Below are 14,199 nucleotides of genomic sequence, written 5' to 3' on the forward strand. Positions count from 1 at the left end.
GACCGGGCGTGTAATTTCTAAATGACAGTACTTCCTTCAAAGTTGTGCCATCCTCATTGAAGACACCAAATCCAATGGTGTTTCCACTTTTGGAAGCATTCCTGGATGTCCACTTTCTTGAGGGTGTTAAGACATGTTGCCGTTTTTACCTGGATCTCTTTAGTTGAGCAGCAATTTCAATTTTGGAAATAGGTAGAAGTCAGCTGGGGATAGATCTGGAGAATAGGGGGTTGGAGAAGTACGGGAATTTAGAATTTTGCAAAAAGTTCAGTGATTTGGAATGCACAATGAGCAGGTGCATTATCGTGGTGCAGGATACAGTTCTTGTATCTCCAGAGTGCTGGTCTTTTCTTCCGCATTTTTTCACGTAACTGCTTAAGAACACTTTTGTAGTATTCCTTGTTGACTGTTTGCAGTACTATTGAAAAAAACAGTAAAGTTGTCTTCACATATGACCGACATTGCAGCACTTTTTGTTGGCCGTTTTTAAATTTACAATACCAGTTAAAAACACTTGCCCTACATGCACATGTATCCCCAAAAGCTATTTCCAACAGTTCATAGGTTTCCGAAGCTGATTTCACGTTTTTAAAGCAAAATTTTACACACCACCATTGTTATGCACACACAATAATCTGCCGACAACACTACACACGTCCAAACTCAACAGGCTGTAGCTCGGAACTAAACAAAGATAGAGCCTTGATTTTTTCAGGATCCTTCAAAGACAAAACAAGCTTTTGTTTCCTTACACGCATCCCCTAGAAAACCCAACCACTTAACCGTGGTGGATCTAAGAACTTTTCAATCACACCTTGTACTAAGTTATTTAAATGTGCCTTTTTCTGAAAACTGTCTTCAATGGAGTTACACAGCTTGTGCTCTGAACCCCTCAAATGAGGTTAGAATATTTCCTGCTATTAAACTTAGTAATATCTAGCTAAGAATCCAAGCTTTTAAGAGCCATAACCACTTCTAAATCTGTAAATATGTACATGTGTGTGAGGGTTGGTTCCAGTGAAGGTAACAGACCCATTTGACATTAATCTTGACAAAAGTAACAACAGCAGGGGCAGCCACTCATAAGGGCGATATGGATGGTACACTGCCAAGTTTAACTACAAGTGATCAAACATTACAGAAACATCTATATGTAGTTTTCACATTGTTTCAATTGCAAATATTTGTTTGCTTCAGATCATAGGTTAGTTGGTTTTGTATTTTTTATTCCACGATTATTGTGAATTTTGCAGACCACTGTGTGGGAATACTAAACTTGACTTTACAGTGAGAGAGGTCTGGGGGTAAAACCTAATGGATCACTAAGATAAAATAGAATGTACAGGTAAAAACTTAGCCTTCCAGTGACCACTCATCCCCCCCCTCCCCTTTCAACCTTTTGAAGATGGACCAGGATTGACTTGAAAATGTGAGAATTAACTCTCACATTCACATTGGGAGAGACTAACCAAGCAGTTGTAAAAAAAAAAAAAAAAAAAAAAAAACAACAACATAGTTTTGCTTTTGTAATATGTTCTGTTACAAATTCAAGTGTTCATATTTGAGGTGGATTTTTTCATAAAATTTGAAAATTATTAGCACAGTGGAACCTCGATTTTACGTTTTTCATGGGACCTAGCTGAAGAAACTTAAAATGAGCGAAAATGTAAAATTGAGGGAAATTTTATAAAATTTTGCTGTGTTGGGACCATAAAGATTGAATGTATAATGGAAAAGAATGTAAAATCCAGGAATGAAAAATCAGGGTTCCTCTGCATTTATTGAAGCAAAATTTCATTGCTGTATAACAGGTACAAAACATTAGCATACATGTGTTTAATGAATGCATGAAAAACATGTTATGAATAAATAAGAGAAGTATTAAAGGAAGCAAGAGAAAGAGAACTGTTTTTATCATTAGGCAGAGAAGGAGGTTACGGTGTGCAGTGTTGATGTTAGTTCTAATGTAATCTTCATGTGTGGAATTTCCTTCCCAGCAAAATGTGATTCCAAATGTGAAGGGACTGATGTGGGGTAATTACGTTGGATCCCCTGCTGATCCCCAGCCAACTGTGGTGTGGAAACACCAGCACCGTACTCCTGTGGCAGACCTCATCCCGTTACTCACGAATGATGTATTCGGACTGGCGCCACACACTTCCATTCTCTTGCGCTACAGCAAAGATAAAGGTAAGGGAATTGATTGATTGACTTGTTTTTTAAGTCCACTTTATGCACAGAAAAGCTAATCGGGACTGGACCTACAGTTTAAAGTGGGATCCGAATCCGAACCACTATGTGCCTCCACCGGGTATCTAACCCGGGACCCAGTAAGGAAAATGAATTGAAAATTGGGCTCTACCAGTGCAGCAAGTATGAGTTTTCAAAAATATTGATAGATTTAATCACTGATACTTTTTCACATTTGAGGTATCATGGAAAGTGTCAACAAGACATGCTGAAAAATAATGGAAGAAATATTGTAGGATTATCTTTTGATCCTATTGCTAAGCTACACGATATGATACCTGTTTTTCAAACATCTTTATTCACATTTGTCTCAATGACCAATCCAGCATAACTACTACTTCATACATGACTCAGTTCTGCGTAATTCTCTTTTATATGTAAATTACTGTAGACCCTGGCAAAATATAATTCAAGAACATGTTAATTAAACCTTATTTGTTCGTAATGCATTTATATGTTATTTGGTGTTATACATACTAATTTTCATTAAATTCAGTTTATTTATATGTAACAAAGCTACAACAATGTCACAGAAGTATACATTTCTTGTTGTTACAAAATGCAACTCAAATGCAAAACAGGATAGGCAGGCATGGCGGAGGTCAGTCTTCAGAAAGACAAGTACGCCACAGCGGTGTCACAGAGAAGGCAGCATGAAATCAAAGGAGAAAGATTTGCTGCAGTTGTTCAGAATGCAAGATGCCTTTTTTCTTTAATGTAATCACAATACGAAAGAACACATGTTAAAACGATGCCGATACCTGACATTTGTTGTGTTCCATAATATAAACAGAACAGCGTTTCCTTCAGTGAACATTTTCAGTTACTGCTGGTCGGCCATGGAAAACAGAAAGAGGAAAAGTTAATATACCACTTTATGACAAAAATAACCTGTATTATGGATATCTTGTTCCTCAAAATAGATAGAATTACGGTATTTTAATAATGATATGACATGGATCTAAATCTGATTTGTAAGTAATTCTCAGTTATATATATTATTTTCTCTTCACCTCGACATACGTATAACTCACTTTGTACACCATAGTTACCAGACACACAGAAAAAAAAACCCTTCTAATAGGTGGCCACTGGTGGTTGTGTGCTGAAGTAGTAGAAAGTGTGTAACATGCTATTGTATAGACTCCATTATGAGGCAACTCTCTAAGAAAATGTCATTCACCCAACAGCGCAGGTGTTGTACTAGGAGGTAAAGTTACCACCACATATAAAGGAAATTCAAGTGTGAGACTTTTAAAAATACTTGGTGTTTTCACAACATGGAAACCTATCTGCACACAGCATTCTTCCTAAAAAAGTGTCATCATACAACCCAATTTTGATTACTTATTCACACATTTATTTGTCAAGAAGTTTGCAACATGCAATCTTCCATGCTCTGACACTTCTTTTGTTCACAATCTTTACCTTTCTTAAATGAAGATGTTGATTTTTTTAATTCGATTTCACCACTATGTCCTCTCAATGCATGAAAGAACATGTAGAAGAAATTCATGTTAAAAAAATTACTTTTCATTATTTTTAGTTATCTATCACAGTTACACATTTCTGTGAGTCCATGAGCTTCGCGCGTGTTCAGGTTTTTGATGCCAGTTACCAGTACTCAGTTGTAACTAAGGAAGACAAGAGTCATTCTAAAATATTGTTTGAAAACATTTTGTTTCAATTTCTGTGCAGTGCATGTCAAATTATACCTTCAGTAAAAAAGTACCTGGAATTTGTCCCACATTGGAGGTATCAAGAATTCATTTTGTCCTTAGGATGGCAGCACTGTACTGAATGACCATGCAGAGGGGTAGAGTAATCTATCCATCAGTTTGTGCACAGCAGCTGTTTACGTTAGTTGTGTTGACGAGTGTCCTGCGATTTGCAGAATGGAGACAAATATCGAGCAAAGAATTTGTTTGAAATTTTGTGTTGCCAACATACTGTCTTGTGCTGAATCATTGCAAATGCTACAAAAGACCTTTGGTGATTCGTGTCTGTTGAAAACACAATCGTATGCATGGTATAAGTCTTTCATATAAATTAATTATAATAGTGGGCTAATAAAATTATTTATTGGACTTTTATTTTTATGATTAATAAGTAGAACCTATTAAAATATATTTTTTATTTTATATTTTTAATCCTTAGAGTAATCTATCCATCAGTTTGTGCACAGCAGCTGTTTACGTTAGTTGTGTTGACGAGTGTCCTGCTATTTGCAGAATGGAGACAAATATCAAGCAAAGAATTTGTTTGAAATTTTGTGTTGCCAACATACTGTCATGTGCTGAATCATTGAAAATGCTACAAAAGGCCTTTGGTGATTCGTGTCTGTCGAAAACACAATCGTATGCATGGTATAAGTCTTTCAAGGAAATCAGAGCAGAGAAGTTGTTGCTGATTTGCCGTGTTCTGGTTGACCTTCCACGTCGACGACTGACGAAAACGTCACCAGCGTATGAGTGTGAGAGAGCTGGCTTGTGAGCTTGGCATATCACACATGTCCGTTCACAACATTTTGACTGATGTAGTAGGCATGACATGGGTCGCGACATGACTTGTTCCGAAGGAGCTGAATTTCCTGCAAAAAGCACATTGCAGGGATGTTGCTGAAGACATGATTTTGCGAGCCTCTAGTGACTTAACGCTCATGAAACGCATCATAACTGGTGATGAGACATGGGTGTATGAGTATGACATGCAAAAAGGTCAACAATCTTCGGAATGGCACTTCGAAAGTGAACCAAAACCCAAAAAAACTACGCCAAAGTTGCTCAAAAATTCAAGGTCATGCTCGTTGTTTTCTTTGATTATCATGATGTTAGGCACTCAGAATTTCTCCCAGCAGGACAAACAGTGAATAAAGATGTTTATGTGATTGTTATGAGGCGTCTGCATGAGAATGTTTGCCAGAAAAGACCAGAGTTATGGAAAAACAATTCTTCGATTTTGCATTTATTTGCATATTGATCAAGCTAAAACTTGTAACAATCATAAACTACTAGAGAAATAATGAGAAAAATTGTGATAGTTTTTCTTGGAGGGGGAAAATGTATAGATTTTGGAATGTAAAATTGAATTCTTTGCTCTTTCTTTAAATCAATTTGAAAGTAGCAGTAATACAAGAAATTACAACTATGAATTGAAGTAAGGCCTGAATGTGCATTTAATTTCTGAAGCTAATAGTGAAATATTGTGATGTGCTATATGTTTTAACCTTTTTCTTTTCATTAACCTTTGAAGCTTGAAATGAAACATGAAACAATTAATAATTAGAAAGATAAAGATATCAAGTGTGGATGTAGTGGTTATTTCTCCAAAGCATTGAGAATTCATTATGCAATGTGTTCATCTTCCAGGCTGCAGCATGTTAAGTAGAACATCCGTGTTGGGTGCAGCACTTGTTACTTGGGGCCACTCTGATGGAATCGTTAGAGTGAAATTGAGGAAAGAGCAGCCACCTTATCCCATTATAAAGTCAGAATTTTTGGATCCAGTAAGTAACTTAATAATTTATTTTATTGATTTGTTTGTATTACAAATGTTCTTCCATTTTATATGTGGGAGATCAGTCAACTAGTTTTATTGGCAATCCACTCTCGTACTTCTTGTTTTTTAGGCAACAATCTTTTCCCTAAGTTGCTGGGAAGATTATTAAATGTTGCAGTAACATTTGGTGAAAGCTACCCAATGTATTTGGATACCACATTCGTAGAATTAGAATGGCACAGGACAAATATTTTACATTTGTTGAGAAAAGTTAGGAATGCAATAGAGTAATTGGTACAATATCGGCTCATACAGTGTAGCGTAATGTCAGTTTAGGCAGCTCAGTTAAATAAAGTTAAAGTTTCAATTTGGGTCTCCGTGGACCACCTCTACCTTGAATGGTGTGGATGAAGGATGTTGGGAGCCTTAGTCGGTTGAACGCTACTCACCACTTGGCCCTCGGCTACTGGCGTCGGCGATGGCAGGATGTTGACGGGTGCCCTGGAAGTGGTGGAAGATGCTGGAGAGACCACTGGCCTACATGTTGACAGCAATAGGAGGCAGCATGAGATTCAGCAGCTTATCGCTTCTCCGGACTTGGGCTAGCTTCTTGGCTTCTGGTTTTCTGTAGTCCGGACTGCTGCACTGCCTTGTTGCCACCTTGTGATATCACGATCTGTCGGAGTGCCCTCATCAATCAGCGTTGATGGTGTTCAAGGTGTTGTGGTGTCGATTTACCATCTCCAGGGGTTTTTACACTTCAGGATTTCTTTGTGACATGGTGGATTTTGCACCTCCAGCTGTTCACCTGGAGTGCCCCTTAGTACTGGTGAAAAGTTACAGTGGAGATGCACTCACAGCTGGTAAGGGCCGTTTCCTTGCTGACTGCACAGATACAATAAATATATAGGTGTACTGAAAAGATTTTTTTTTTCATGTAGGCTCCATTGTTTAGCTGCTGCTCTGATTATATAAATGATATTACCATGAAACATGCAGTATGCCTGCCCACTATAATTAATGCAAACTCAAAAAGTCAAAGGTCAACATAATCCAAAGGGGCATGACAGAAAGCAATTCAAATAGAATTATCTTATCTTTACTTTAGTTCTCTGTGTTCTTTTAACCAAGGTGGCAGAAATACTGCACTTCACATGCTCAAGCCCCATGAATCTTTCATAATTTCGTTTTGTGTCGAAAGACATGCGAAGAAATGTTGTAATGTCTGTGAATCTTTGTGTTGACTGTGTGTATTGTGGTCTCGGACAAACCATGTGGCTTGCAAATCATAGATCTGCACATGCACATCTTCTGTTGGTAGATTGGTGAATCGCACATGACACAGGCCATGTCTTTGGGACTCATTTCATAGATTTGCTTGTTTACAATATGCAGAGTTCACAAGATAATATAATGTTTCCTAGTTTTGAAAAACTCCCATTTAATTCTAATGTGTAAGTAACAACAGTTTGAAACACTTTACATGAATAGTAAATAAAAATGGTTTAATGTGGTTTCAATATAACTATAAATGGGCAGGGGCACATAAGAAGTTCTGCAAGATGATTGGTGTATTCCAGTGAGTGTAAAACTGACCACCACATGAACAGCATATTGCTTCTAAGCAAAAAATGAGATGGAACCAGGATGGCATAATGTGCTAGAGGTCCAAAGTTTAATCAGTGTTCGGAGGTAGTGCGCGACTTGTAGTGACGCTACTGTAGCTAGCTACAACTACAAAATTTGTAGCTGTACCTGTGCTACATTTTAAAAATTGTAGCTGTAGCTGTAGCGAAACTACAAAATTCCTGCTACAGCTACATTTCTTTGTGGGAGTTTTGAGGTAAAATGCAACAACAGTGTCAAAAGACTTCGACAATAACACTTACTTGTGTAGGAGGTTTAAAATGAACATGTTTATTACATGATAATGGCAATATGGATAATCTAGATGATAAATGTCCTGATATCGCAGATTATAGATATTCACATAATGTATTTCATTGGTATATGAATAATTCTGATAACCAGAGAACCAATTGACATACATCAATATAATCCGGCCAATGGCCGGAAAAATCTTCAAGAAAAATATTTTGATATAAAAACATAAATAAAAATATGTTAATGGTAAAATATGTCAGATTTGAGTAACATCCTAATTGTAATATTCAGATATCAAATTTGCCACTTATATACGCACACATCATTCTCAAACAGTGTAGTAAAAAATAGGTTACTGCAGCAACACTGCTATCAAAATGATAGAATGATGGTTATGATGGTAATAAATAACAGAATCTATTTTCTAGTAAGTACAACTGCTAGAGGTTTCTTTTGAATGCCCATATTTTTTTTTAGTGAAAAGTGGTGAAGTAGCGAGTAGCGAACAGGAGTAGCGTAGCAAGCTACTTTTCAGCAAATGTAGCTGTAGCTGTAGCAAAGCTACATTTTTGGAAGAGTAGCTGTAGCGAAGATACTTTTAAAATGTAGCGTTCTGGTCACTGAGTTTAATCCTAGTTGAGCCTGCATTTTCCACTTAAATTTCTATGTAACCATTATTACCAATATAAAATTTGTGGATACTGATAGTCAGTATTGTATCAATCTGGTATAAAGTGGCAATCATTTCACAAAGGACCTGTGATGTTATTCATGCCCTAAAATAAATAACCCTAAAATAATGTAAGACTGGTGAGATTTGTTGAAGAAACAGAAGCTAGACCTGTATAAAAAACTTACTTTATCAGATCAATGTGCATGTATTACTTATTTATGTTGGTAAAACATTAACAAATGACTCAGATGAGTCTGCAATTTTACTGATATCCTTGCATTCATCAATACTAATTTACATGGCAAATAGTTATTGAGGACTGTGGAATTTCACTAATCTCTGCCCACCTTCCTACTCCTTTTCTCTTGTTAAATTTGCTTCAAAGTTCTGCCGATTGCAATGTGCACTAACCTTCTGAGGGAAGTTCTATCTTGATGCCAAAATGTCACTGTTTTTTTTCCAAGACATTATTGAGAGTTAAGACAGTATTCTTCTGACAGGACATACTTCACTTATTATTTCAAAACATGAAGGACTTCCAGACTTCCATATAGTGATATAATTTACCAAGTGATAGTGTACCAGTATACAGATGAACCTTGATTTTACGTTTTTTAGGGAACCAAGTTAAAAAAACTTAAAAAGGGGGAAAATGTAAAATCGGGGAAAATTTTACATCATTTTGCTCTATTGCGACCATGAGTGTTGAATGTATAATGCAGGAAAATGTAAAACTGGGGAATGTAAAATCGGGGTTCCACTGTAATAATAGTGTACCAGTATAATATAAAATTATGCACGTTTCATGCAGAATGTGAATTAAAAGCTACTCTGTGCTGTAAAAAAAGAGACTGAATTTTTAGTCATTTATTTTATAAAAATTGCTTTTCTTCTGTATCCAATTAAATAAAAGAAAAGTCACAATTACCTCCTATATAGAAATATCACATTGGTGGCATTATTAGCAATTTTACAGATGCAGTCAAACCTCAATTATGTATTTTTCAGAAGACTGAGGCATGGAACTTAGATGTGGGGAACCAAAATTTTATAAGTGTTCACTTCATTGGGACCATGAAAGTTAGAAAGAAATATAAATAAAAATGGAAAACAGTATGTATTGTATGGTATATGTTCTTGAATTATCATCTGACTGCCCATTCTTTGCCTTTCAGATATGGGTTTGTGGCAGTGTGCCAGATTGTAAGAAGCTTTGGGTTGGACATTTTTCTGGAAAGCTACTTGTGTACGAGTACAATTTTGATCCAATGATTGGGCACCTGGATCTGAAATCTGTTCCTGTGGCATTGTTTGGCCATCAAGGACCCATTCTTAGTGTATACATTTCCTTGTCTTTCAGTATTACAGTCACAGGAAGTCAGGATGGCACCGCTATCATATGGGACCTGAACAAGTAAGTTCATTTGTAATTACAGTGGAACCTCGATTTTACATTTTTCAGGGGACCAAACTGAAAAAAACTTAAAACACAGGAAAATGTAAAATCGAGGAAAATTTTATAACATTTTTCTATGTTGGGACCATCAAGATTGAATGTATAATGTGGGAAAATGTAAAATCCGAGAACTTAAAGTCAAGCTTCCACTGTAGTTTCTGGATACATTATATTGCTGCCAGTGATACATTACATTGCTAACTTTATCCTTTTAACACTAGAACTACAGGAAAATATACCACCCCAGATTTACAGCAAGATTTACACTTTTAGCACTGCAATTTCAATGAAGAAAATGTACGAGAGAAAACATTGGTAGCCTTGGAAAGATTTATGTATTTCTCACGTGTTGCTTCTTTTGTGTGACATAAGGACACATGCACTTATTTTCTACACATATTTGAAGTACAGAACCTTTTAGACTTTGGTATGATATCTATATATCACAGTTTCACAAGCCGCCTACTTCGTTGAAGTTTTTTTTTTATTATTATTATTATTTTTTACATATATCTACCTGATGTTGCCTTTTGCTATTATTAATAGGGTGTAAGGAGTGGCCCTTTCCATGGGCAACCAAATGTCAACCTCCCTTCTTTGTGTTGTTGCTGACTCCTGCCTTTTCATTTCCAATATGCTTCACTTTCCCTTGATTTCTTCTGTCTTCTTCAGAATTGCAAATCCTCTCCCAGCTACCAAATGAACTGGTTGTAAAGGATGTGTTCATTGATGGCTGTAATATCCAATTGTAAAAGACATGCAGTGGCCATCGGTGCCAAGCAGTTTTCCATCTGATCAGATATCCACGCAAAACTTTGTTCAGTTGTCTCTGGTTTCTTTTCCTCTTCTTCCTATGCAACATCTCAATAAAGGTAGCTGAGAATGGTAACATTTTTATCCCTCCTTATGAGGTAAACTGTCATTGTGACATCGTCTTCATTGCGGAGAATAGCGTTAGTGAAGCTCTCCCTTGGACAGTTTCGCTTGTTTGAGCATTTCCCTCTGAACCTTGTTCATTGTGCCAACAATTGTGGTATTCTTTTCTAACAGCTTCCTTACTTGGTTAAAGGAGGTAAGATATTGTCTGTGACCACATTTCACCCATGGATAAGTGGTTCTCCCTGATTATATACTGTGTGCCAGTGGAAATCCGGGACACTACTGATCAGTAGCTCGTTAGGGAGCTGGGGGGGGGGGGGGGCTGGACCTGTACAATATAATTGTCATTTACATCACACATTGTGTGGGAACATTATTTGAAAACTACGGACTGAACAGATAGACACCCAAGCACTGACTCTTTATAGTAAGCAGGTTACTATACCATGGAAGAGAATTGTAACTGAAATTCAGCACTGCTAACAGACGGTGGATCCATCATGAAGTCAACGATGTTTGCAGTACTGTCTGTATCTTGTTAACTCTTGTATTATGTAGAGGGAGTGGTTCAATGTAGAGTTAGATTGTTTTTGTAAAAGGGGCAATTCAAAATTACGTCCACGCATTTAAATATAAAAAAAAAGTTCAGGAAAGTATAGTCTTTCCAACCCGATTCCAGGACATTTGTACATCCCGAAGAAACCATTCGGAACACCGGGACAAATTATACCATTCCGGGATTGTCCCTGAAAATCTGGGATGTACAGCATCCCTAGGTATGATCTGGCTATCAAAATGCACTCTGCCACCACATGAAAGGTCACACATTTATTAAATTAAGTCTATCTGCGAACTTCTAACTTTTCTACATAAAATGAGCAGAAAATGCTTTTGAAAAAGCTAATCCCAGCTTCTCTTTAAAAAAGAACTACAATGTTAGAATTAGCATTTTCCTCTGTGCTACAAAATTGAAAATAACATCATCGGTGTTAATTTAATATTCGTATGTATGTACACTTAACAGTGCAGGGTACATTAGTCGAGGATCTCCTGTTGAATTGCGAGGACATTATTTCAAACTCCTTAATGTTAAACACATCCTCTCGGGTGTTGAAGATGAAACTGGCAGTGTAGCCAAGATCACCAACAATTTGTGCATATTTGAGTACAAGAGCTTGTTACAATTTTCAGCTGCCTACAATGCAGACCCTGGACATGTAATTTCAATTTACTGCTTGCCACACTTTTCATTCAGATTTGAAAATGTAAAAAATATCAACCAGGCCATCCAACATATTGACACACTGTTCCAATGAATGAGGAATAGGCATTTCATATTGGAATAAGTTGTTTCAATTTTTCAATGTGTTGACTGTGTTCAGGGGAACTTGGGTTCATTTCTACTACAAAATGATCCAAAAATGGACAACAGTAAAGTTTCTACTATTAGTGTATACAATTTCACAAGTCACCCTACTGAGTATTTATGCCATCTTGTGTCAAACAACTTGAGAATGTTAAAGAACTTCTCTAGCTATCTTGCACTGCATTTTTTACAACCAAATTACTTTGAGAAGATTGATTGATTTATTTGCATTATTTTACTTCCCTTTTTGTGCCACTTTTGGCCAATTTCCGAAGAACGGGATGAGTGATGACGTGATGAAATTGATGAATGGACACCCACAAATGCCTGTACCCATTCCAGGTTTTGAACCCGGGACCCACGAATTGCTAACCATGGGGGGCTGCTCCTTTGAGAAGACTCGTGAGGAAAAAAATTATAACTGATTTGACAGTCTCAATATCGCAGAAATTCCACAGAAATGAGCAATAGACAGCGTTAAAATATGTGCTGAACAAGTACAAAAATTGCTTTTGGACACTTCTCTGAAATTATCTATCTGTACCACCCATTACGTCAGCACCATCATATTCTTCATCAACTATTTTTTTTCTAAATCCACAAACACTCAAGTACTAACAACTGAAGATAACCCAGATGCAGTTACAATCTCCAATAGGCAGGGACGTAGCTAGGTTGATCAGTTCGGGGGGGCCCAAAACTTAAGATTTTTTCTATCTTGTTGGAAGAGAACATTATTTTCTCCTGTAGCCCCCCAAAAATTACGGATATAGACTCGCGAAATCTATGGCCATTATTCAGGAATCTAAATGCAGAATGAACTTATTAACTTAATGGCATCTAGACAGTCTTTAAAAATCCATGTATTTTCTCTTATGTCAGATTTTTGAGACACCAAGAACAATGTCATTAGTCCTTACTCCTTAGATTTGTAAATTTGCTCGAAGAAAATTGAGAAGTAGATTTATATCTAAACCCTCTTCAGTGGGTTTAGATATAAAAGGGTGCTGGTATTAGGTGTACGTACAAGTATGACAACTGTGCGAAAATGAAATGTTTGTGTAATGAGTTCAAGATAGGCATCCCATGTATATTGTTTATACCAGAATCAAATCCGGCGGCCTTTAGTGCAAGGCGACACCCTTAACCACTATTCTATGGGACATGCACGAGTCTTTTGTGGCGTCGTACTGTACACATTGGAGAATGATGATGATATAAATGAAATTTTATGCACACATCTAGTTTCTTAAAAGTAATCTTCTTTGCGCGTGCAAAACTGAATATATGATGACAATAGAAACAACAAAATTCTCGTGCGCTCAAATTATTGCGCCCTAGTCTTTCAAAGTTCGATCACTGGTAGAAACTCCAAAATTTCTGTGATGGCCTAACATCGTGAGGACAATTGAGAAGCTACTTGAAATCAATATGTAAGCGAATTCCACTCTCAAAACTAGATGGGACTCGATGTGATGACCACTCGTCACCGAATGGAAAAACACTTCGAGGCTTTGTCCTTCAAAATTAATTTTACTGAATAACTGTAGTTTTCATTAGAGGACCTAAACATGGCTTTTTTGCACAGTACAATGTTGTTTTCTTTCACCCTACTTTTATAGTTTTTCATTCAAAGGATTCCACTCCAGAAGCATGAGCATGACACACTACGAAACCAGAGGTCCAAGGTTCGGACCTTGGACAGGAGGTGTGGTTGCATCATGTCTCGCATTGCTATTCCTTCGGATCATCATTCAATCTCATCGTCGCATTCAACCCAAGAGGTAGAAAAGTGGCGTAAAATAACGAAATAGAAATGATTGATTGACTTGGTTCATTTTGCTTCACTTTTCTGACACTTTTTGGCTAATCGTGAAGATGAGAATGAGTTAAGATTAACTTGATGAAAGGACCATCACGAAGAAGACACATTGTCAGGCTGGGATTCCAACACGGGACATTCTGCTTCGTAGCGTAACCTGCTAACCACTCCACCACGGAGTTGTCGACCCTAATAGAAATGAAAATTAGAAATACCGTCTTGAATTTGCAGGAACGGAATTCACCAGCAAGGGCAAAAGATTTTCGCTCCCACTAGGATAGGCAAATAACAGAAAATGCTTGATAAGTAATTTGGCTCTCCATATTTCATGATATTATTATGTAAGTAACTATTATTCGCTATATAACTTT

The 14,199-nt window shown here is 37.0% G+C and overlaps 1 protein-coding gene across 3 annotated transcripts in view; it reads left to right on the forward strand.

Annotated features, from left to right (window-relative positions):
• mv (lysosomal-trafficking regulator mauve) overlaps positions 1-14,199 on the forward strand; it is a 488,369-nt gene that overhangs the window by 444,896 nt on the left and 29,274 nt on the right. For all 3 annotated transcript variants that reach the window (XM_083122737.1, XM_083122738.1, XM_083122739.1), the window contains exons 39-41: positions 1,998-2,190; positions 5,619-5,755; positions 9,481-9,719. In XM_083122737.1, coding sequence (XP_082978863.1) covers positions 1,998-2,190; positions 5,619-5,755; positions 9,481-9,719 — 569 coding nt within the window. The remainder of the gene's footprint in view (positions 1-1,997; positions 2,191-5,618; positions 5,756-9,480; positions 9,720-14,199) is intronic.

This window comes from Lepisma saccharinum, chromosome 5 (genome assembly GCF_977018435.1).
Source record: "Lepisma saccharinum chromosome 5, izLepSacc3.1, whole genome shotgun sequence".
Taxonomy (NCBI): domain Eukaryota; kingdom Metazoa; phylum Arthropoda; class Insecta; order Zygentoma; family Lepismatidae; genus Lepisma; species Lepisma saccharinum.